The sequence below is a fragment of the Cynocephalus volans genome, chromosome 3, assembly GCF_027409185.1.
Source record: "Cynocephalus volans isolate mCynVol1 chromosome 3, mCynVol1.pri, whole genome shotgun sequence".
Classification (NCBI taxonomy): domain Eukaryota; kingdom Metazoa; phylum Chordata; class Mammalia; order Dermoptera; family Cynocephalidae; genus Cynocephalus; species Cynocephalus volans.
Genome location: NC_084462.1, coordinates 146,975,203 through 146,997,332, shown reverse-complemented (window position 1 = coordinate 146,997,332; position 22,130 = coordinate 146,975,203). Strand labels below are relative to the sequence as shown.

General features: G+C 39.3%; 1 protein-coding gene across 2 annotated transcripts in view; it reads right to left on the bottom strand.

Moving 5' to 3' along the window:
• FNTB (farnesyltransferase, CAAX box, beta) overlaps positions 1-13,786 on the bottom strand; it is an 80,803-nt gene extending 67,017 nt beyond the window's left edge. For both annotated transcript variants that reach the window (XM_063088526.1, XM_063088527.1), the window contains exon 1: positions 13,583-13,786. In XM_063088526.1, coding sequence (XP_062944596.1) covers positions 13,583-13,726 — 144 coding nt within the window. In that variant the 5' untranslated portion in view covers positions 13,727-13,786. The remainder of the gene's footprint in view (positions 1-13,582) is intronic.
• Between the last annotated feature and the right edge of the window lie 8,344 nt (positions 13,787-22,130).

Genomic DNA, 22,130 nt, shown 5'->3' with positions numbered 1-22,130 from the left:
CCGCGGTACCTAGAGTCTCTTCTGAACTAGCTGTAATATCTTACTGGTTCCTGCGTTAATTAATAAGTTAAGTGAAATCTTTGACATCGTCCATCTTATATCTGTATGAGTTGTTGGGGCTCAGAATGTGACACCCATAGTATGGCACTTTGGCATGTGGAGTACTTTGAGCTGAAGGACATTGGAAGGGCCTCAGAAGCAAGGTCTCTCTGACCTTCTCCTGCCTTCCTGTCTCCCACCCTTACTCCCCCAAAGTGAGTTATAGAAACCAGAATTCCTTTCCCCAAGGTGGGTCATAGAAACTAGACTCCCTCTCCCACAAAGCCAGCCATAAACCTAGAAGGGCTACTCTCTCTCTTCTCCCTTCTCCCTGGAAGATGCTCATTGCTGAGAGGGCCTGCCCCATAATCAGGAGGAAGGAACACTGCACAGAGAGGTCAAGAAGAGTCTCAACAGACAGGCCTTTGTTGGGTTTCCCCACTCAGTCCATTACTATTACATAACATGCTTTTGTACAACCACATTCTACATGCTGTCCATGTTTCACTGAACCTAAGCATAAAAACAGTCTCCCCTGGGTCTTTGGGTCTTCATTTCTGGAGGCTTCCTTTTGACATAAAACTTTGATTAAATAAATCTGTTATGTTTTTCTCTTGTTAATCTGTCTTTTGTTATAGGAGTATTGGCTGTGACCCTTAGGGTAGGTCAGGAAAGGTGTCACCCCTTTCCTCTCCTACACAGTCACAATTTTATCCTCTTTAAAATGTATCTTTTGAGCTGGCTGGTTAGCCCAGTAGGTCAGAGTGAAGCCTTGTAACACCAAGGTCAAGGTTTCAGTTCCCTGCACCAACTAGCCGCCTGAAAAGTAAAAAAATAAATAAATAAAATATATCTTTTAACAGTTTATATGGGGGGCATTCAGTGCAGGATAAATAGATGCTGTCAAATTTTATGCATATTTGAAATTTTTTATAATAAAATGTTAGAGGAAATTATTAAGAACTAAAACAAAACACTTAAAAGTCAGATTCCACCGTGACTACCTTATCCAAGTTTAAAGACTTTTGAGAAGTCAAACACATCTGCACAGGCACACACACAATGCATTTATATGTACAGTAGATAAACAATTGCTTAAAATGATTAGAGAGTGTTTCTGGCAATTTAAAAACAAATACTCTGCAATGAGATAGCACATGGCACCCATCAGCAGAATGGCTAAAGTTAAAAATATGGACAACATCAAATGTTTGCAAGGATGTAGAGCAACCAGAACCCTCCTACTCATACATTGCTGGTGAGAGTGTAATACGCATGACCACTCTGTAAAAAGCTAGTAGTTTCTTATAAAACTAAACATAAACCTACCCTATTATCCAGCAATTCCACTTCCAGGTCTTTACGCAAAAGAAATGAAAACATATGCCCATAAAGATTCTACAAGAATGTTCATAGCAGCATTACTCACAGCAGCCAAAATCTGGAAACAGCTCAGTTGTCCAGCAATAAGAGGATAGATTTTTTTTAAAAAACCCTATAAGGGCTGTCCAGTTAGCTCACTTGGGAGAGCATGTTGCTGAGAACAGCAAGACCCAGTGTTCAGATCCCTGTGCTGACCAGAAACCAAAAAATTAAAATAAAATAAAATAAAATAAAAACCCTGTAATATATTTACAGAAATAATATTTGGTAATTAAAGAGTGACAGGGCTGGCCAGTTAACTCACTCAGTTAGAGCATGATGCTGATAACACCAAGTTCAAGGGTTTGGATCCTGCTATTGGCCAGCTGCCAAAAAAAAAATTAAGAGAGACTATTACTAACGCACACAACAACAGTGCACCTCATTAACACGCTGGGTGAAAGATGCCTTATACAAAAGCACACATACTGTATTACTCCATTTAGATAATATTCTAGAAGAAGCAAAATTAATCTGTATTTTTAAAAAATCAGATATTGGTTGCCTCTGGCAGTGGGGAGTTGGAGGACTCACTGGGAAGAAGCATGAAGGAATTCCCAGGATTGAGGGTGATGTCCAATATCTTGATAAAGGTTTAGGTTACACAGGTGTGTGCACTTGCCAAAACTCAGCAAATGTGAATGTATATGTATGATATACAGATTTCACTGTATGTAAATTTTATCTTGAAAGAAAAAAGAAGTATAAATGAATACCACAGTCTAGTTAATGACAAGCATATTAAAAATATTTAGGGAGAAATGCATCGACGTCTACCATCTATTTTGAAATCCATTAAGAGAACATAGAGGAATGAATAGATGAATCAATATGTGAAAAAAAGTATAGGGAAATGTTAATAAAAGAATTAGATGGTGATCTTACTGGTATTCATCATAAAATTCTTTCAACTTGGTTATGTTTGAAATTTCATAAGCTAATAAGGAAAAATCCAAATACTTCACTATTACCGTGGGAGCTTAAGAAATATTTTCTCAACAACCTTCTCATCTTTCTTCTATGCTCTAGGCATCTGGAACACATCCCTATGCAAAAGAGACAGAGAGTTCTGCCCCTAAAGAGTTTGCTCTATGCTCACCCATACTCATCAAACAAAAGCATGTTACAGTAACAGAAAACTTGTAGACCAGGGCTGGCTGGTTAGCTCAGTTGGTTAGAGCACAGCCTTATAACATCAAGGTTGTGGGTTCAGATCCCCTCAATAGCCACATGCCAAAAAAAAAATCTAGTAGTCCAGCAGCAGGTTCACCAGAATCTAAGCTAAATTCATTAGAAATGTAAATTCTTAGATATAGACTCAGAAACTATGGGGGTGGGGTCAGGATTCTGATGCATGTTAACATTTGATAGATCAAAGAAGGTTTTTAGTAGTGGTAATAGTCACTAAATTTCAGCTCAGAAGATGATGCGTAGCGTTTTGCTGCAAATAGTACTTTCTTCATGCATAACTACTTGTTTTTATTATTTTTTAAACTGCTCTCCATACTTCTCAACTAGTAAAAGGATAAACAAAGACAACAAACATTTTTTACATGTTTAACAACACACGACTCTGAATAAATAACCTAATATTTTAACTATGTGGGAGACCAAAATATGACTGTAGGAGACCAGAATATGTCAACCCAAAATAAGCCTCTTTAGCATACGGATTATTTTAAGCGGATTATTTTGAGAAATAGCAGACATAGGAAAAGCTCTGAAAATAGAGAAGTTATCCTTTAGTTAAGGAAATTTACATCTACAAAGAAAATCTCTATTTGTCTCAGGTACCAGGAAGAGAAGGATGACTAAATCATAAGAGACTCATCAAAGAGAAGGCAACATGCAAACATGCATAACAAACTTCAACCTTGTTTACCACGCTTCTCCTGGTCACCTTCCCATTACTGACCTCCCAACACCTTTCTTTGTTTCAGCTTAAGATGGTATTGAAATCTGAACTCTAAGCTACCTCTTTAAGATTCACTCATTTCTCTGGGTACCTCCCATATACACATGAGGTATGCATGTTAATACTCTTGTTAATGTATCTTTTGTTATAGGCGGTCCCAGCTAAGAACACATAAAAGGAAGAGAGAAATTTTTTTTCCTCCCTTACAGTTCCAAAATTCAACAGTTTGACCCAGTCTCTGCATCCAGCCAGTGTTCCTCTGGATCAAGGATCAAATCCTTTCTGAATGGTACCAGGGATTCTCAATCTTGGCCGCATTATTAGAATCACCTGGGGAGCTTTTAAAAAAAATACTGATGCCTGGGTCCTACCCACAAAGGTTCTGCTTTAATTGGTGTGGAGTGGGGGAGGCAATGGGGGGGGTGGAAATCAAAAAAGCTCCCCAGGTGATTCTACTGTTCAGCTACATTTGAGAACCACTGCCCTCACTATTCATTTATTTATTGTTTGTTTGTTTGTTTGGTGGCTGCTGGTACAGGGATCAAACCCTGGACAATTAATTTTTTTTAAAAACTTAACATCAGGTTCTTCTAGAAGTAATCAAAGAAAACTAAATTTATATCATAAACCAAAATGAACACTAGAGAGGTTCCCAATGGCTCTCAAATCCACAATTTATGTTATCAGCAGTAACTGGCCTCACTCCAAGGACAGGTGCTTATCATTAATATGCTATAATATTCAGGGACCATCCTCTAGTAGCATTTTTCATTAAAGAATCCCCTGATGGTTGCACATCATTGTGAACGTACTAAATGTCACCAAATTGTATAGTTAAAAATGTTTATGTTATCTAAATTTCACTTAAATTTTTTTAAAAAACCAAAGATTAAAAAAGGAAGAATTACTAAAGCACATGCATATATAAAAACCTGGTATATAGGGAGATGGTAAAACCCAATATCAAAGTAGACTATTAAGTAAATGTTGCTAGGAGAAAAATTAGCTTCCTACTTTACACTCTAAAAAACTTCCAGGCTGATTAAACTTAAACATGAAAACCATAACTCAAATCATTAAAAAAAGCATATAAGAGAATATCCTTATATCCATGGGATAGGAAAGGATTTCTTCAAAAAGCCCAAACTATAAAAAAAATTTTAAAAGATAAGATAGATAAGAAAAGATAAGGGAAAAAAAAATAATAATAAGCCTAAGCAAGCTTAAAGGTAAACAAGAACCTAAGGGAAGATATCTGGAACATATAAAAGATACTGTTTTTCACAAATTAAGACTTCTATGCATATTTTATGCTGAAGGAATTTGAGAAATGGCAGGTGCAGGAAGGACTTTCTGACCTTCCCCTGAAGCAGGTCATAAGACCCTCATGTGAGAGATGCCCTCCCTGTTCCACAGGAAGGAGCATCCTTATCCCCAAAGATGAAGGGACACAAAGACAAATCTGAATAAACAGGCCTTGCTAAGTTTCCCCAAGTTTATTACACTTAGCTTATAACCCCCTTTGTCCTATTAATATTTCTCCATGAATTTCCACTCTTCCTCAAACCTAGCATAAAAATACTCAGGTTTAACCACTTCTTCAGATCTGCACTTCCTTATGAAGTTTCCCATGTCACATAAAATTTACATTAAATAAAATTGTATGCTTTTCTCTTTTGTTACAACGGCCCAGCCAAGAACTCAGAAGGGTAAAAGAAAAAGATATTTTTCCTCCCCTACACAGTATTATTAATAAAAACTTAAATACAACCTGAATGCCCATTGCCAGGGAGAGAATGGATAAAATATACTATAGTATATAATGTAATATGATAAGATACAATATTAAACTATACCATACATGTAGGTCATCCCATCTAACTACTACATATGATATACTAAATAGTAGTGTAGAAAAAATGTCACACTTAAATGGAAAGTGTCTGCATTGTCTATAGCACTCCCTTCCAGGCTGTCTGCTTCTAGCCCTACTCATTGTCTTTGAACTATTTTGCTTCTCTTTGTAAACTGTAGGTGCTGGGGCACAGAGAATACCCCAAAGTATCGTACTTTGGTGTGCTGAGCACTTTGAATTAAAGGAAATCAGAAGGCCTTAGAAGCTGCCACAGAACCAAAAAGTTTCCAACATTCTCTTGTTTTTTTCTCCCACCCCCTTTGCACAGAGAGGAACTCTCTCTGTGATGGATTTTGCATGTGGCCGGCACCATCAAAAAGCACCAGCACGAAATAGCCACCGGCCTCGTCTTCCACTCCAGCACCAAGCCCCTCCCCGCTTCCCTTTAGGAGAAGCCTCCTGACTTAGAAACAACTTTCAGGCTTCTGCATCGGCACAGTTCTCCACCCAGTTACATCAACCTAACGGTCCCTCCCCCCGTACATTTCCTTCCCTAAAGCTAATATATACTCTCGCAAACCCATTGTTGGGGCTGTCCCCATTTTCAGGGCAGCCCCGGGCTGCCTGCCACTTTGAGCACAGCCGGGCAGATTTTCTTCCTTTAATAAAGCTTGAACGGTACCCAGCATCTTGGCTCACTTTCTTTCATTCTGGAATTTACTTACCTGACTAAAGAAACTTCTTTCCAAATGAAATCCATTTTTCTTAAGAACCCATCCCTAGGAATCTCATCAAATAACCAAGAAAAAATAACCGCAGGAGACTAAAAGTCATCACCATGCCTGGACAGACATTCCATCTATTCATCTAAGGGAAGCTTCCAGAGATTACCTGAGAGACTTTATCTGCATAATAAGAACCTTTGTTCACAGTGTAGTTCCACCCCTTATCCTCCCATAACTTACTGGTTCCCTTCAGTTTCCAAAGAAAATAATTTATAAACCATTGTGTGGTCTTCAGGGCCTATTTACGCCTCCTAAATATCATTCACTATGCCTTTAAAATTTCCTACAGCCCGACTTCCCTCTCCTCTGTGAGGAGGGTATTTAAGCTTCAGCCATCTGGCCCTTCTTTGAGTCTCAGACTCCCAGGTTAATAATGAATAGTTAATAAAATTGTATGCCTTTTCCTCCTGTTAGTCTGTCTATTGTCAGTCATTTTAGTGTGCAGAGTTAGCTTTCCCTCCACCCCTACATAGGTTACTCATAGATATGTAAACTCTGTCTTGTCCCGTAGAGTTTTGATTTATTGACTTCCTTCCTCACAGTGGAAAAACCAGTTTTGCCTTCATTCGCAATTAAATTTCTTTACCCCATATAAATTTGTGCTTCCTGACTTTTGCTTTGAACTGGTTATAACATCTCACTGGTTCCCTCAAATGTGAGTAAACTTTAACACGTTTACTTTCATCTGTATGAGTTATGATTTTACCTTTCTTTGAAAATTATCCTTAACAGTAGTTAAACACACATGAATTTGGAGATCAAAAACAATGTTAAATGAAAAAAGGCAAGAAGACATAGTGTGACAATTTATGTAAATTTTTAATAACATGCACAAATACAATTGTTTATTGAAGGCACAATAGGATTAGAAGTGAAAAAGTAGAAGGACAGACACCCAACTCATGATAGAGGCTGCTTCTGGGGAGGATGAGGCAAACTGAACTGGTGGTAGGGTGAAAGGAGACTTTGGCTATATTTCTAATTGTTTTCCTTTAAACAAATAAAAAGCCAAAAAAATAAATAAAAGATGTTATTAACTGTTAGTTCTAGGTTATAGGAAAATGGCTGTTAATTACATTATTATTTCTACTATATTATTTATATATTATTTATACTTACATACTTTGAAAAAGATTTCAAAGTGCTGTTTTGTGAAGCCTCATCACCCACACCAACACAGATGGGCAGCCCACAACAAACAAAGAAGCTGTATTCCAAAAGTTCATTGGTAAGTAAGTTTTTTAGACCTTATTTGTTTTCCCACCAAAACAATGTTATACCTAACCATTAGGTTTCTAGGCCAGCCCTCCCAAACTCATTTAATGTATCACATGACAAATGTTAATCCTAACAGCACATCTCTCACATTCTCTAGTCATGAGGCAACTAGTCACTTAGGATATGGCAAAAAGGGAACACAAGAGTTCAGAGTTAAGGTCTATTAGTTGGTCAGAAAATTATTCCTGCTTCTGACAGGGAACAGGCTAGGTGTTTCTATGTACAGAATGTTTTTAAGTTTGCTAGTCAGATTTTATATATATACGTGTGTGTGTGTGTGTGTGTGTGTGTGTGTGTGTGTGTGTGTGTACATACACACACTATATATATCATATATACACAAATATCTTTAAAATATATAATATATAAAATATATACTATAAACTAATAAATACCGAATTATACACACACACACATATATGATATAAACACACATATACACACACAATATAAACACACGCATATGGCAAACACATACATATGATATAAACACACACATATACACACACATATGATATAAACACACATATACACACACGCATATATGATATAAACGAATATGTGTATCAGTTTGTGTTTTTCAATAGATGGAGAGATTGTGCCAGAGATGAAGTGACTGCTCCAAAGTCCCCAAGACTTAGGTGCCACGGCAATAAATAAATGAAGAGCTAACCATATGCCTACATTCTCAAAGCTCTGTTTAAAAGACGTCTCATGGAGTTTTTCTAGAAATCCAATCAATAAAATCACGGGATAACTTCCATTCACCGATGAATGGTAAAATCCAGCTAATGCATTTGCTACTTTCTCTTTCACAGCTTCTATCTACAGCCGATCTCACTATGTACCAACCGTCATACCATGGACTATCACTTCCCTTCTTCCCACATCTCCCCCTCTTTCCCAGAGGAGGACTGTTCCAGAAATCAGATTTGCTGCCTGAGATTCATGCTACTGCTGAAGCTGCAGTAAGAGAATCATTAATATGTTACATATGAGGCAAGATTCTTCCTAAAAAGTAGAATTATCCTCAGAAAAAACAAATCACTTTATAATCAAATACTTACAAAGTACCTCTTGCTGTGGGGAGTTCTTTCAATTTCTTAATTTTGAATACAAAGTACCAGTTGGGGTTGACACAGTAGCCTAAAACAACCTCAGTCAGGGTCTGGTTTGGGCTGCTTTGGCTAATGCTACCGGTGAAAGAAGACAAATTAAACACAGATTTAGCTATTATTCCTGGGGATATAAACTCATACTTTCACGTGTAAATTGCCATTGTAAACCAGCCTTTTAAAGATCATTTTAAAAAGTAACAAAGTGGTTAAGTTGTAGTGACCAGAAATATACAGCAACTGGACACATTGTAAAAAAAAAAAAAAATCCTAATGTTATGCAAGTGCATACTTGTAACTTGGTATAAAATATTCAATGACAATATCATGATTTCAAAAAAGATGTATCTCAAAGAACTGAGCATGCGTTCTGGAAACTATATTGGCAGACTCAAAAAGTGGCTCCAGTGATGATAAAAATACTAAAGTCAAAGATGCATGTGACGAATTTGAAGAGAAATGTTTTATAAATAAGAGGAGAAAAAAATTTCTAAATTAGTGTTATTTTATAAAGCATGTGATTTTAGATAGGCATATGTACCTAAATTTCAACATAAATCTTTAAATAGGTATTTGATTTGTTCATCTACATGCCTAGAAATACATGTATTTTCAACTTGACCAAAAACACTTTCTGGACTTTTTAATAGAGAAAATGGGGAAAATTTGATATTTTAGATTGCCTTTAGTTGGGCAATATAGTATATGCTGAATTTCAATAAAATAAAATTGATTAACACAACTAGCCTACTGACTGGAGCTCTAGTTCCTTCTATCAGAGGCATAAAAAACTGGGAAGTTTGATCCTATTTACTGACTTGTTCCACCTCCATTTACTAATCTTTTGCAGACTATAACTTGAAACAAGTCAACAACAGGAGGCCAGGATTCTTTTCTGGAATGCTGCTGGTCCCTCCTTGAGGATCTGAGATGGCCACTGCCCAGCACTTAAGGCCAGCACCTCGGCCTGGCTCTCAACACCCTGATGCGGCCCTACCCACCATCTCGCTCACCTAATTTCCTACCACATCCAACCTCCATTCCTGGTAAGGTGTTTTCCTCACCATCCCCAGTCAAGCCAGAGTCTTCCCTCCACGGCTCCACCTACTGGAATGGCTGCCCCCATCCTTTATAGCCCAACCCTGTTCCACATTTTTCATGCAGTCATCCTGACTGCCTCAGCCCACACAGCTGGCTCCTCCACTCCCTGAAATCCTTGTGCAATGCACTCATAACTTAGCATTCTGATTGCTTTGGACATACTCTTTTTTTTCCCCACTCTAAAAGAAAAGAATTTTTGAAGGCAAGGGCTAAGACTAATAATTCTTTCATATTCCCCTCAGAGCTGATTGTCACTTGATTGACTGCTCTCTAATGACATCATGCCACTTCAGATGGAGGATGCTTTCGCCCCTGTCCAAGGACAAACCAAACTAAAATGAAAACAAGAGTACTGTCTTTTGTAAACAACTGTTTCGGTAAGGATGCTACCTCTGAGACTATCAGTATTAACCTACCAGCCTGAATCACAGAGTGTCTGCAATGGGTTGATTCCAGATGGCACAGTAAGAAAAGCAGGCACCAACAATAAAACCACATCTTGCTTTCTAGAGTCATAAATGGCCCTCCTACATTTAATCAGCAAAACAGCTTGTCAGGGGAGAGAGCTTAGAAAAAAAAAATCCAGAACCTGATCGCTCTTCATTCCTCCACTACCACCACTCTGAGTTAAGCTGCCATCATCTCTCACCTAGTACGTTGCAATAGCCTCCTAACTGGTTTCCCTACATCCACCCTCACCTCCCCACAATCTACTCTTGACAGTAACCTAAATGAGCCTGTTAAAATACTAGTCAGATTATACCACTCCTCTGCTTAAAGCCCTCTGATCATGGATCAGTCTGAGTCCTGGTAGGAAACAGATGGCACAAAGTGGATGATTTGAGGAGTTTATAAAGGAACTATTATCAAAAGTGTGGGCAGGTGTACAAAAACCACAAGGGAGAGTGCAGTATCTGGAGCTGGTAACTCAGGGACACTTGATCCCCTCCTAGACCTGAAGGTGTGAAGAGAAGGAGTAGAGGAGCAGACAGAGAGCTCCGGGGAGAAGGCACCTGATAGGAGATGTGGCCTTAAGTGTAGGGAGACTCCAACCCACACAACCCTGGAGGAGGGAAGAAATAGGCTGACCTCATTCTTCTCCCTCTCTCTCACCTCCCAGCAATACTTCCCATGGCCACCTGTAACCAGCAGCCGTAAGGCAAGGGTGCCTGTCAGTGCAGGTCCACCTCCTGGGCACATCTACAGAGCAGGGCAACAAAGGGGTGAATGAATCTAGCGAGGTAAAATGGAAGCTATCCAGCCAAATAGCTTCCTGTCTCAATCGGGGTATTTAAAAGTACTTACAACAGCCTATACAGCCCTATAATTGACATGATCTAATCTCATCTTCTATTCTGTTTGTTAACCTCTCTAATCACCAGGCATACTCCTGCCTCAGGTCCTTGTACTTGCTGCTTTCTCTGTCCAAAATGCTCTTCCGCCAGATCCACATGTAGCTTGCTCCCTCATTTACTTCGGGTCTCAGCCCAAATGTCACCTCATCAGAGGTTTTCCCTAATCACCTTATATAACATCTCCCCTGCTCCCACCCCACCCATTCTTGGCATACCCTATCCCATTTATCCTGCTTTATTTTTCTCCACAGCACTTCTCTCTAATTAACATTTTATACAGTTATAGATATAGATATTTCCTTTTTTGATTGACTGCCTCCCTGGTCTTAAACAAAAGTTTCCACGAAGGTATCAACTTGGCCTCTTTTTTTCACTGACTTTAGCCAAGTACCTAGAACAGTGCCTGGTACATAGAAAGCACTCAAGTATTTGTTGAATGAATGGAACCGAAGAACTCATGGCTAAGAGCTCTTCTCACTGTTTTTTATTGGTTTAATTCCTATTATTGAATTATTGTTTAACAAATAAATAAAGTCTCCTGATAATCAAATAGGAAGCAGCTGACAAGCATTTGTTTTTATGGGAAATGGCACAAAATTGAGCTGTCAGTAAATCCCTCTAAGTAAACGGAAGCTTCAGTCAACACCAAAAGAATAACAGTAGTATCCTCTGTAAACAGTTCCTCCTAGCAAGGTTGTTATTTCTGGTAAATAGACTATAATTAACCTCTCAACCTGGTACTTCTCTAAGCCTCAGTGTTCTCATCTGTAAAACATGTAAGGATTGAATGATACAATATATGGACAGCATTTAGCACAAAGCTCAGACCCAACAAATTGCAATTATTAAAACAGTGAGGTAGCTACATTAATCTTCCTACTATCTGAAACTGTTCATCCTAGACTTTTAAAATGTGAGCTGAAATAACACAGAAAAGAATAAAAAGATCCTCTACTATCTAACATATCTAGATTTGGGCCTAGATTTGAAAGGTATTCTATAATACCAATGTTCCAGATGAGGGCCATCTACTCTTGGCCCTGGCCTTGACCTGTCTTTTTTCAGATGAGAACCCTGTTGTATCTACTTTTGCATCATTCATTACGACTAAGTATCTAGAACACAAGTGCTGGTGTTTTCCTGGTAGGAACTAAGCAGATAGGGACTTCAGCACTCTGCTGGGGGGAATAAAAAGCAGTACACGAAAAAGAGAGAGTAGAACAGAAAAGCTCATGCTGATGTTCTTGTTTTCGACTTGCCTGTCTCACTGTGGAAGTTTCTGTTCTGGTCTCTAGGTTAACAAACAACTGCTGACTCCCTTTTTTCCACCAGCCTCCTATTCATGCCCTTGTTCACTGGGTCAATTCCATAACTACATAAAAGTTGACCCCATGGTATAAGGTTAGATAAGAAAAAGGCTTGACCTGAACTCTACAATCCATCACTTAGCAATGGTGCAAAGATCCTATATGTTTTTTATTGATGGGAGATTTCTTTGCAATTTTTTGCAAAAAACACACTGTAGAACACACTGGTGGGCTATCGAACCTGGGGAGCTAGATTCAAAAGGTAAGGGTTTCCTTTGCTACCCGAAATTCCATGAAGCAAAAATCAAAAAATTTCCAGTTCTTCTACTATGTGTATGACCATGTATTCAAGCCCTTGTTTTTATTATAAATTTATATCTACAGTCATAACTATACAATATAATTATTACTATTAATTTTGCCTAAATAAAGGCTTCCACTTCAGGTATGAAAGACAAAGCAGGTCCCTCCAAGGTTAAGTCTGGAGACTGATCTTACTAAGAGATCTTATTTTAGTAAGCAGCCAGATGCTTATTTGTGCTAAAAAGAATCATCCTGAACACTTCTCCTAGTGACAGATGGGTAAATAGGTCTACGATAACTAACTTGGGAACGATTCCAATTGGAGAATGAGAAGAAAATCAAAAGTATAGTTCACTACTCATTCCCCAAACGCTTTTCACAACGATAGATTCGATCCTATTAGGCCTTAGTAAATGACAAGTGGTTCAAAATTCATACTTTTATTATAGCACTTTCCAAACTGTATTGTTTTCCTGCCTGTCTTTCCCATCCAGGCACCCGGTCAGTGGCTGTTTTATTTCTTTGTAATTCCAGCGTTAAATATTGTGTCAAGCACAGAGCTGTTACTCAAATGACTGAATGACCACCAAAACGCCCACCCACGAGGCAGGCCCCACTCCTAGCACTGTAAGTCAGAAATTAAACAGACTGTGTAATGGCATAACCACAGTTTGGCCGTTCTCTACCCTCCATGTCTCCAAACTGCGAGAGTACGTGGGAAAGTGCACTATCCACCCCGGAACCTCCCGATGTCCCAGAAGAACCGAGTGGGCTGTCTCATCCGCCAGGGCTGCTTCAGTCCTCTAGGCACAGAACAGGATTCTATCCCCTCTCTAAGGCAGAGAGGACCCGAGTACTGTCCTCTCCTGCAAGCACAGCCTTGACAAAGACCCCTCCCCATCTCGGTCCCTGAAGCGTTCCACTCCGAAGCCCAAGCCTGGGCGCCCGGAGTTTCCCACAACGGGGAGCCGCGGTGCAGTGTGGGAGCCGTAGTTCCCCAGTGAGTTCCGCACCCGGGCGGCCCTGCGGACGGGACTCCCGCTCCCAGAAGCCCCCGCGCGGGCGCCTCACCCGGTCCGGGCGCTTCACCCGGTCCTGCCACCTCACCTGTTCTATGGACGTGACTGTTTCTACCGAGTCGTCCTGCAACCGCTCCCGCGCGTGCTCGGGCCTCAGACTGTACAGCTGCTCTGACCAGACAGGGGAGGAAGATGGAGGGCAATAGTAGGTGAAGGAACTCGGAGAAGCCATGATCAGGAGAGCAGCGGGCGGTGTATAGGACTTAGCTTCGTCCGGCAACAAGGCGCATTGAAACTCGAGCGGGCAAAGGCTCTACGGGGAGTGGGAAGAGCCAAAAAGATTTTCAACGCGAATCCGCCTACACGTCTCCAGGGAGTGAGTTACTGGGATGCTGCCGCCCCCCATTGGGCAGAGGAGATGCTGCAAGGGCTCAGCTTTCTGGAGCGCAGGGATGTGCACATCTGAACTTCATTTCAGTGGGATGGCGTGGATGCCTCGGTTCGTTATGCAAAATTTTTAAAAACATTCTGCTAATTCTCACTTAATTGTAAGGCAGTAGTTTGCAGTTTGAGGTGCCCGAGAACCCAATGAGTGTAACTTTAGAAGCATTTCTGACAGCTCTCCTGATTGCCTCTGTCACACGCTATTACTCGTAGAATTGTGCCCCTTTGGGTACTTGACACCTCCCAGGAGAAGCCAGCAAACGTACAGGATTGCCGTTGCAGTACTCGGTGATGGAGGAAAGGGGCATTGTCACTTTATTCTACCTCTTGGGGATTACAGTGCAGTTGCAGGAACTAAAATGCAGTAGAAGGAACAAGTGTAAGTGAAACAATCAAAGAAATAGTCAGCAGATATTTTTGAGCACCTCCTGCATGTCAGGCATTGTGGAAGGCCCTAGGAATAGAAAAGTGAAGAAAACAAAGCCCCTATCCTTGGGGACCTTACATTCTGATGAAATAGAATTAAATGTATGAACACAGTAAATATATAGGGGTGTTATAAATTATATGAAGGAAAATAACAGAGTCTGTCAGAGAGACTAAAGGGGTAGAGGATGAACTGGATTGGGTGGTCAGGCCAAGCCTGTCTGAGCAAGTGACATTTAGGGTGAAACCTGAAGGATGACAAGGAGCCATCCTGATGAACAATATGGGAAAGAGCTCTTTAAGAAGAGACAGCAAGTTTGAGAGGACATGCCACAAATATACGTAGACATGCTTGTATTAATTCTGTTACTTAATCTGAAGGTGTTCAGAATAGAAGAAATTCTTACTGAGTGGACTTCATCATGCATGCCTCTATAAAAAATAATGTTGAAGTTGTGATTTTAGGAAAACTCTGCTACCTTTGGACAAGCAATAGAAAAGAATCTCTTTCAGGGCCCACATCAAAAGGACTACACCAAAATTGCAATAACAAGGGGTTAAACTATGTAGGATGGGGCATTGTGGGAGAAGGTAAGATAAAAACAGACATTCCGGATACACTTGGAGCCAAGCTCTACTTCCTGCTCAGAGCATTTAACTCTGTTCCCACTCAATTCCAAGTCACACGTCTCGGATCTAGGGAATATAAGCCAGTATGATATTTCTCAACCAGCTATCCCCCTGTTCTCAGTCTCTGGTGGTAAATAGAAGCACTCAGATTCCAAACATGAAGGTAGGATGGCATAAAGGCCTCAGGTGGGTGAACACTATCACCATTGCCATCTTAGAGTACTGTTGCCAGGTTAAGACCTACAGGCGCCAGAATGTTATCAAATCTGGGAATAGGTGGGACTGTGTGGGTTAGGTTCATGGATAGGGCTGCACAACATGGAATGGTCTCATTATACATCCCTCTGTATTGGCATCTTATTGTCTTTCCCTTAATTCTGTTTTGGAAAAAATTGTCTGATAAGGTCTGGGTCATTGAAAGGATAGCTGGAACAATTTTGTAACAAATTGTTGCATCTGTCACAGGTGCTCTAAAGCAATTGCAAATTATATTCTAGAAGTAGAAATCCATTTCTGAAATGCAGCCTCCTCTGCAGGGGGATCCAAAAGATGTTAATAGGAGTATGGCAAAGGTCTCCTGCAAGATAGTGTCTGTTCATTTAATAAATGTTTATTGAGTACCAATAATGTGCTGGGCACTAAGCTAAGTGCTAAGGAGACAGTGGTGAACAAGCCAGACACAGTCTCTGCCCTTGTGGGCCTCATGATTTATCAAAAGAAACAGACGTTAGATAGTAACTACAGAATTGACTATTTCATTACAGTTGGGGAAACAGCATGGGATGGGAAAAAAGCATAGGATGTTGTGAGATTGCATAAAAGGATAGACCTAAGGTAGTCTGGAAGATCTGTAAAGATTCTCATGATGAAATGAGTTAACTAACCCAGGGTGAGGGAATATCCCTGGCAGAGGAAACCCAGTGACAACCAAAAATCAAGTGAAACCAGTAATGAAAAATATGCAGAATTTGTAATCTACATAAGCATCGAGATGATTGTTCGACCTTGGAGTAGCAATGGCCTGCCAGTTGTTCTCCCTCTGGATCTAGTAAAGCCACTCATTCAAGAAGCAGAATAAACAAAAATATTGGCAGTAATGTGGAGAGTGATGTACTTAAAGGGGAAAGTCTTAGTGATAATAATTAATAGCAACTCCAGCTTGGACTGCAGATGGTTTGGGTTTATTTTATTCAAAGGCCCAATATTTTTTTCCTAAATTAAACTGTGAATCATGTTTCTTAAAAAATAATATAAAATGTGGATGGTATTATTTTGTACTTTCACGAGCAAGAAAAAAATTAGTGGTCTAAATGAAACACTAGAGGTCACTTCTAACTGGAGAGTTGGTTTACAGGGTATGCTTTAAACTGCACTCCTTGGATTAAACACCCAAACTATATGTTGGAATGAATTGTTTCTTTTCATATCTTGTGAAGCTGTGTAATAATACATATTGGAACAGTTGGAAAATAGAAAGAGCTCATCTATTATCCTGCTAGGTAATTAATTTCCTCCTCCACATTCACTCCCTTACCATCCATCATCTGTGCCCTCCTACTCTGTGCTCCTTGTCCCTCCTGTTCCCCTTGATGGAATGACTGTCCCAGCCCCCACCTAGGCCCATCCCCTCCCTCTCCCTCCTTCCCTCATCTCTCTTAAAACATCAGACTTGCCTTCTACTTGACTATGCCATCACCCTCAAACATGCTATTTCTCTATTCTTGGGGAGAAAAAAACATTCTTAACCCTTTGGGGGGGGTGGGGGGAGCTGGCCAGCACAGGGATCCGAACCCTTGACCTTGATGTTATAAAACCGCCTCTAAACAACTGAGCTAACCAGCCAGCCCTGTTTTTAACCTTTTTGATTCCACTCCTCCTCCAGCTACCTCTTCATTACTCATTTGCTTTTAGAGCAAAAGTCCTTGAAATAGTTGCCCCTACCAATGTCTCCAGTTCCTCTCCTCCAACTCTCTCTTGAACCTTTTTTGGCTTCCCAATCAGTTCTTGTCAAGTCTCCATTAAACTCCATATTGCTAAACCGAAGACAAGTTCTGACTTCATCTCAAGTCTTCCTACTTGACTTCCCAACAACATTTGATCATTCCCTCCTTCATACACTTTCTTCTTCATGTATCTAGCACTGGTTTTCTTCCTGTCTCCTTGGCCTTTGCCATTTCTTCATATCTCTAATAACTTTGGAGTGCCCCAGGATTCGGGCCTGAACCTCTTGTCTGTCTACACACATTCGCCTGTGAGCTCTGGCAGTCTCAATATTTAAAATACCACCAGTATGTTGAAATTACCTTGTTTATATCTCCAACCTGGATCTCTCTCTTGAACTCCAGAGTTCATGTCTAATGCCTATTTGCATTTCCACATAGATATCTAAGAGGCCTCTCAAACTTAACACAACAGAGCTATGGGCTACTTCCAAACCTGCGCACTCAGCCTTCCCCATGTCAGTAGGTAACTCCATCCTTCAAGTTACTCCAACTACCTGGAGCTATTCTTGATGCCTCTCTGTCACTCCCCAAATGCTTCTCAAAATATATCCAGCATTGTTGCTTTGCCTCCCATGGATTTGTCACCCCTTTTCCCCTGGGTGACAGAGCCGCCAAAGATTACTCAAAGCCCATCTCTTCTGAGCAGTGAGAAGACCCAAAGAGGGATTAATCTCCCAGAACCCTCAAGAGGGAGGCATTCCTTCCATTTGGGAAATTAACCACAAATTGGGGTTCTCTTCCCACATTTATTCTCCAGACCAGAGAGTTACAGGAAGAGAACATAGGTGGGGTTTTTGCTAAGTATAGCTGAACAAGTTTAACAATAGAAGCTGGAAACATTCAGTAAGACAAGCAAGGTGACATTCCATAATGCAATTTTCAAGAAGTTAAGTTGATCCACCAACAAAAGCTTGATCTTAGCAAGCATTCTCTTCTTACAGCAATTTCCCAGTATCTTTACATATCAATCAGTAACCTGTAGGTCTTTGAGCCAGCAACCTTGCTGTGTTACAATTCTTTATCTTACAACAGAGACTATAGCCTGGGGAAAGTTTCCTGTCCCCTGCAAGGTCAACATTTTATATGTACTTTTAAGAATCTAGGCCAAACCAGAAACTGCAAGGCTTTGAAAAACCAGACCCTGTGAAATACATTTGCTTTATGTGTACTCCACATCTCCCCCGTTTTATTTATTTAAAAGAAAAAGCTATAGATCAGGTTTTCACAGTTAAGACAAAAGCATTTAAAGCAAAGTTAGTATCATTTAGCATAGCAAGTCCTTTTAATTTACTTCAGGTGAGGACTGATATCTCTCAGGGCAGCAGCATCGTCATCATTCCAAGTGCTGTGAGTTGGGTGTAATTACCAATTGTTGAAACTCTGGAATGGGATTCTGCTCTGTATAATAGTTGATTCTGAGTCCAGAGAGTTTGTTAATGTTCACCTTTCCAGGACATTACTGCTTCCAAAGCATCTAGTCTTTTTAAAAATTTTTGATCAATTAAAAATCTTTTGTTTAAGAACAGGATGTCTCATCCAAGTTACAAACACCCTCTTTAAGGCCAGGAAAATTTAGAGAACTGCTTTTGTAAAGAAGATGTTATTTACCCCTTTATGATCAAGGCATTCCTCATAAAAGCATTGATGATCGATATCTTGATGGAAAAGATCTTACTGTTCTTTGTATAAATCCTATGGTGCTGGGAAGGCTCATCCCCAGTTGGTATTCTGTCCAACATCAGGGGGAAAGATGAACAGCAGAATGAAGCAGCAGTTAGGTCAAATTAGGGCAATATGAAAGAGGTGTCAGCAGCTTAGAAGAAACATGCTATCTTATAACCAAAGTTTTAAATTATATACTGTTATAAAGAGAGAGAGTTAATTTTCATCGAATTTATAAAAATAGCCACATTGCCATAATAATCACAAGGATACTTAAAGTTATTAAATTTGGGAGGGATCAAATAGGGAGAAAACAAATGCTTTTACTTCTGTTTTAAATGATATTTTTCCAAACTGTGGTTAGTTATAGATAGCTTAAGAGAGAGTTTTTTAGATTTGGAAAACAAAACATTAAGAGAACCAGCAGAGTTTCAAAATAAGGAATTTGTAAAAACCCATAATTCTTTTTAATTAGTTCACTAATTAACTTGTGTTGACCTTTGTGAACCATTTCACAAACCCATCAGTTTCTTCATTAGAATTTTGGAAATTTAGTTTAAACGTATGAACTCAAAGTTTGTCAGGAAACTGTACCTATCAGAGTTTTTCATGAAATATTTGAAAACATAACATTTTAAAATTATAATTAAGGGCCGACCCCGTGGCGCACTTGGGAGAGTGCGGCACTGGGAGCGCAGCAGTGCTCCCGCCCGCGGGTTTGGATCCTATATAAGGATGGCCGGTGCGCTGCTCACTGGCTGAGCGCAGTGCGGCCGGTCACAAAAAGACAAAAAAAAAAATTATAATTAAACCAAAATTATGACCAGTAGCATTTATATCAAGACACAGATTTTCAAGAACCTTACAAGATTTTGGAACACATATCCATAATGCCTTCAGTACTGACAATGCTTTCCCATATAGTCTAATTTATTAAATAAGCCAATTAGTTTTGATATATTTTTTATATATCCTTTGAGAAGCTCCAGGGCCCTTGGAACTCCTACAAGTTAATTTAAACCAAAAGGTTGAGCTTTCAGAATTTAGTTTTGGAAAGTTTAGCCAAATAACAAAAGGCTTAAAACACTTACTTGAATAAAATCACAAATTATTACAAAAATAAAACCAAAGTGACAAAGGGTTTCAAAGGCAGAGAGCACAAGAAATTATCATGAAATAAGTTTCTTAAACCCATTACCTAAAGGACAAAGAAAACCTTTTACAATTTTGTATTAAGAGCAGTTGAGTGAAAAGACCTCTAGTAATCCAGTTTGATTAGTAAACCCAGGCAGTGATTGTGTGCTAAGAACATTTTTATACATTCAGGTTAGTAAATAGGCATCCAATTATCAGAGCAAATTATACAAAGCTCAGTTTGAGTTTTAGCTATTTTTACCAAATACATATTTATGGTTTCCCAGCCAAAAACTTGGTGTATTAGATCTATACCCTTATCAGTTAATGTTAACTAGGGCCTATGTGATATTGGGCTTAGGTCTCCTTTCACTAGCCATTTTGGGTCCCAGGTTTCCACATGGCATTTAGAGCCAAGTAGAATCCAGAGAGGCAGAGGGCAGTATTCACAAAGGTAATGTCTAAAATATATTGTTTCTCCCAGCATGGCCAGGAGGCAGAGCTGAGATAACAAGGAGACATATTGACCTAGAGACAAATTAGGTAAAAGGTTTACATCAAATTTTGAAAATATATTTATCAAAACTTTAGAAAAATTAAGTCACATGAACTTGAAAAGTATACTTATTTATTTAATGAGTGTGCATTACTTATAAGCCAATTTGGTACCATGCAGACAACACAATTACACATACAGATGTGAACATATAGACATAACATACAGCCTACACATGCATGTATGCAGACATAAACAACAAGAACAAACAAGGATCTTATAGGTTTTGTACAAGATGTAAAATAATTTCACTAGTAAAAAGGACAGTCAGGTTTAGACTGCGTTTGTTTTTTTTTAAACTTATTGGTGAGGCCTCACCCTGTTTTAAAGAAAGCAAGGTAACGAATTTACATTGTAAAGCAAAGTATGCAAGGGTTTTCAAGAAGATGCAGAGAAAATTTTCTTTTTTTAAAAAAATGGCATAGAACTTAACCAGAGGATTTTGTGAAGAAATACATAGATGAGCCTAGAAGAAAATTCAGAAGTCTGTTTAAGATAACCAGTTGGATGCCAGAAAATTTGAGACCATCTAGTTAAACAGATAGATTTTAGTTTAGTTTTTTTTTCTCAAAGGAGTTACTGAACTTAAGGGCTAAGCTATTGAAAACTACTTGACTGTTGAAGTTTTTTAATTTACCCTGGGTCAATTTGGAGCTTTTTGTCATTATTGTCTTACTAGTGGGCTCATGTAGGTCAGAGTGGAGATGGTTGTTGGCACCATCATCACTAGTGGTCTGATGTGTACCATCCCCAGTGAGATGGATTGAGGTGTGATGGCGAGGCGTTGAGATTTTGGGATCAGATTTAATTCCTCATATGGCTTGGGGTTCCACATAAGGTTTGACAGCCTTAGCAGGAATCCATAGAGAGCCTGTGGGTGAAAGAACAGATGCATACCCTCTCCCCCATGTTAATAATTTGGCAGGTCTCAACCATTGTGGTCCCATCGGCAGGTGGTGGAATAAAACCAAGGGTCTAGGTCTCTTTTTAGGAGGTATAAAGTGTCATTCTGTGGCCATTAATTTTGGGGAATTGCAATTTAAAAATTTAGTGTAAACAGAGCTTTAAAGACTTGTTCATGAGGGGCCAGTCCTATATCTATATTACCCCTCCTTTGTTTACTTATTTGAGATTTAAGAAGGCCATTAGCTCTTTCAACAATTGCATGGCCAGTGGGGTTAAATGGGATTCCTGTGACATGTTTAATGTTTCAGTTGTCACAGAATACTTGAAAGACTTTGGAGGTGTATGCTGGTCCACTATCTGTCTTAATTTGATTTGGAATCCCCATGGTGGCAAAGGCAGAAAGACAATGTTTTTTTAACATGTTTAGCACTTTCTCCTGTTTGGGCAGTGGCATGAATAAGACCAGAGTAAGTATCAACAGTAACATGTAAATATTTAAGATGTCCAAAAGTGGAATAATGAGTAACTTTCATTTGCCAAATTGCATTACCTTTTATTCGTAGAGGATTAACTCCTCCAGGGAAATTAGATTTAGAAAACCTCTGACAATCAGGAGAAGCACAAACAATATCTTGAGCTTGCCTGTAAGTGATCTGATGCATGAAAAAACTGATGAGAATCAATAGCTTTCTGTAAAACATTATTATACATAACAAAGTGATCAGCCATATCATTTCCAATTGATAAAGGGCCAGGAAGACCAGGATTAATAATATCAGGTTCATATCCAGTAAGTACTTGACAATGGTGTCTTCCCCTAGTGAGTAGCTGAATAAATTTTCTAATTTAGTATATAATTTCCTTTTTTGTTGATG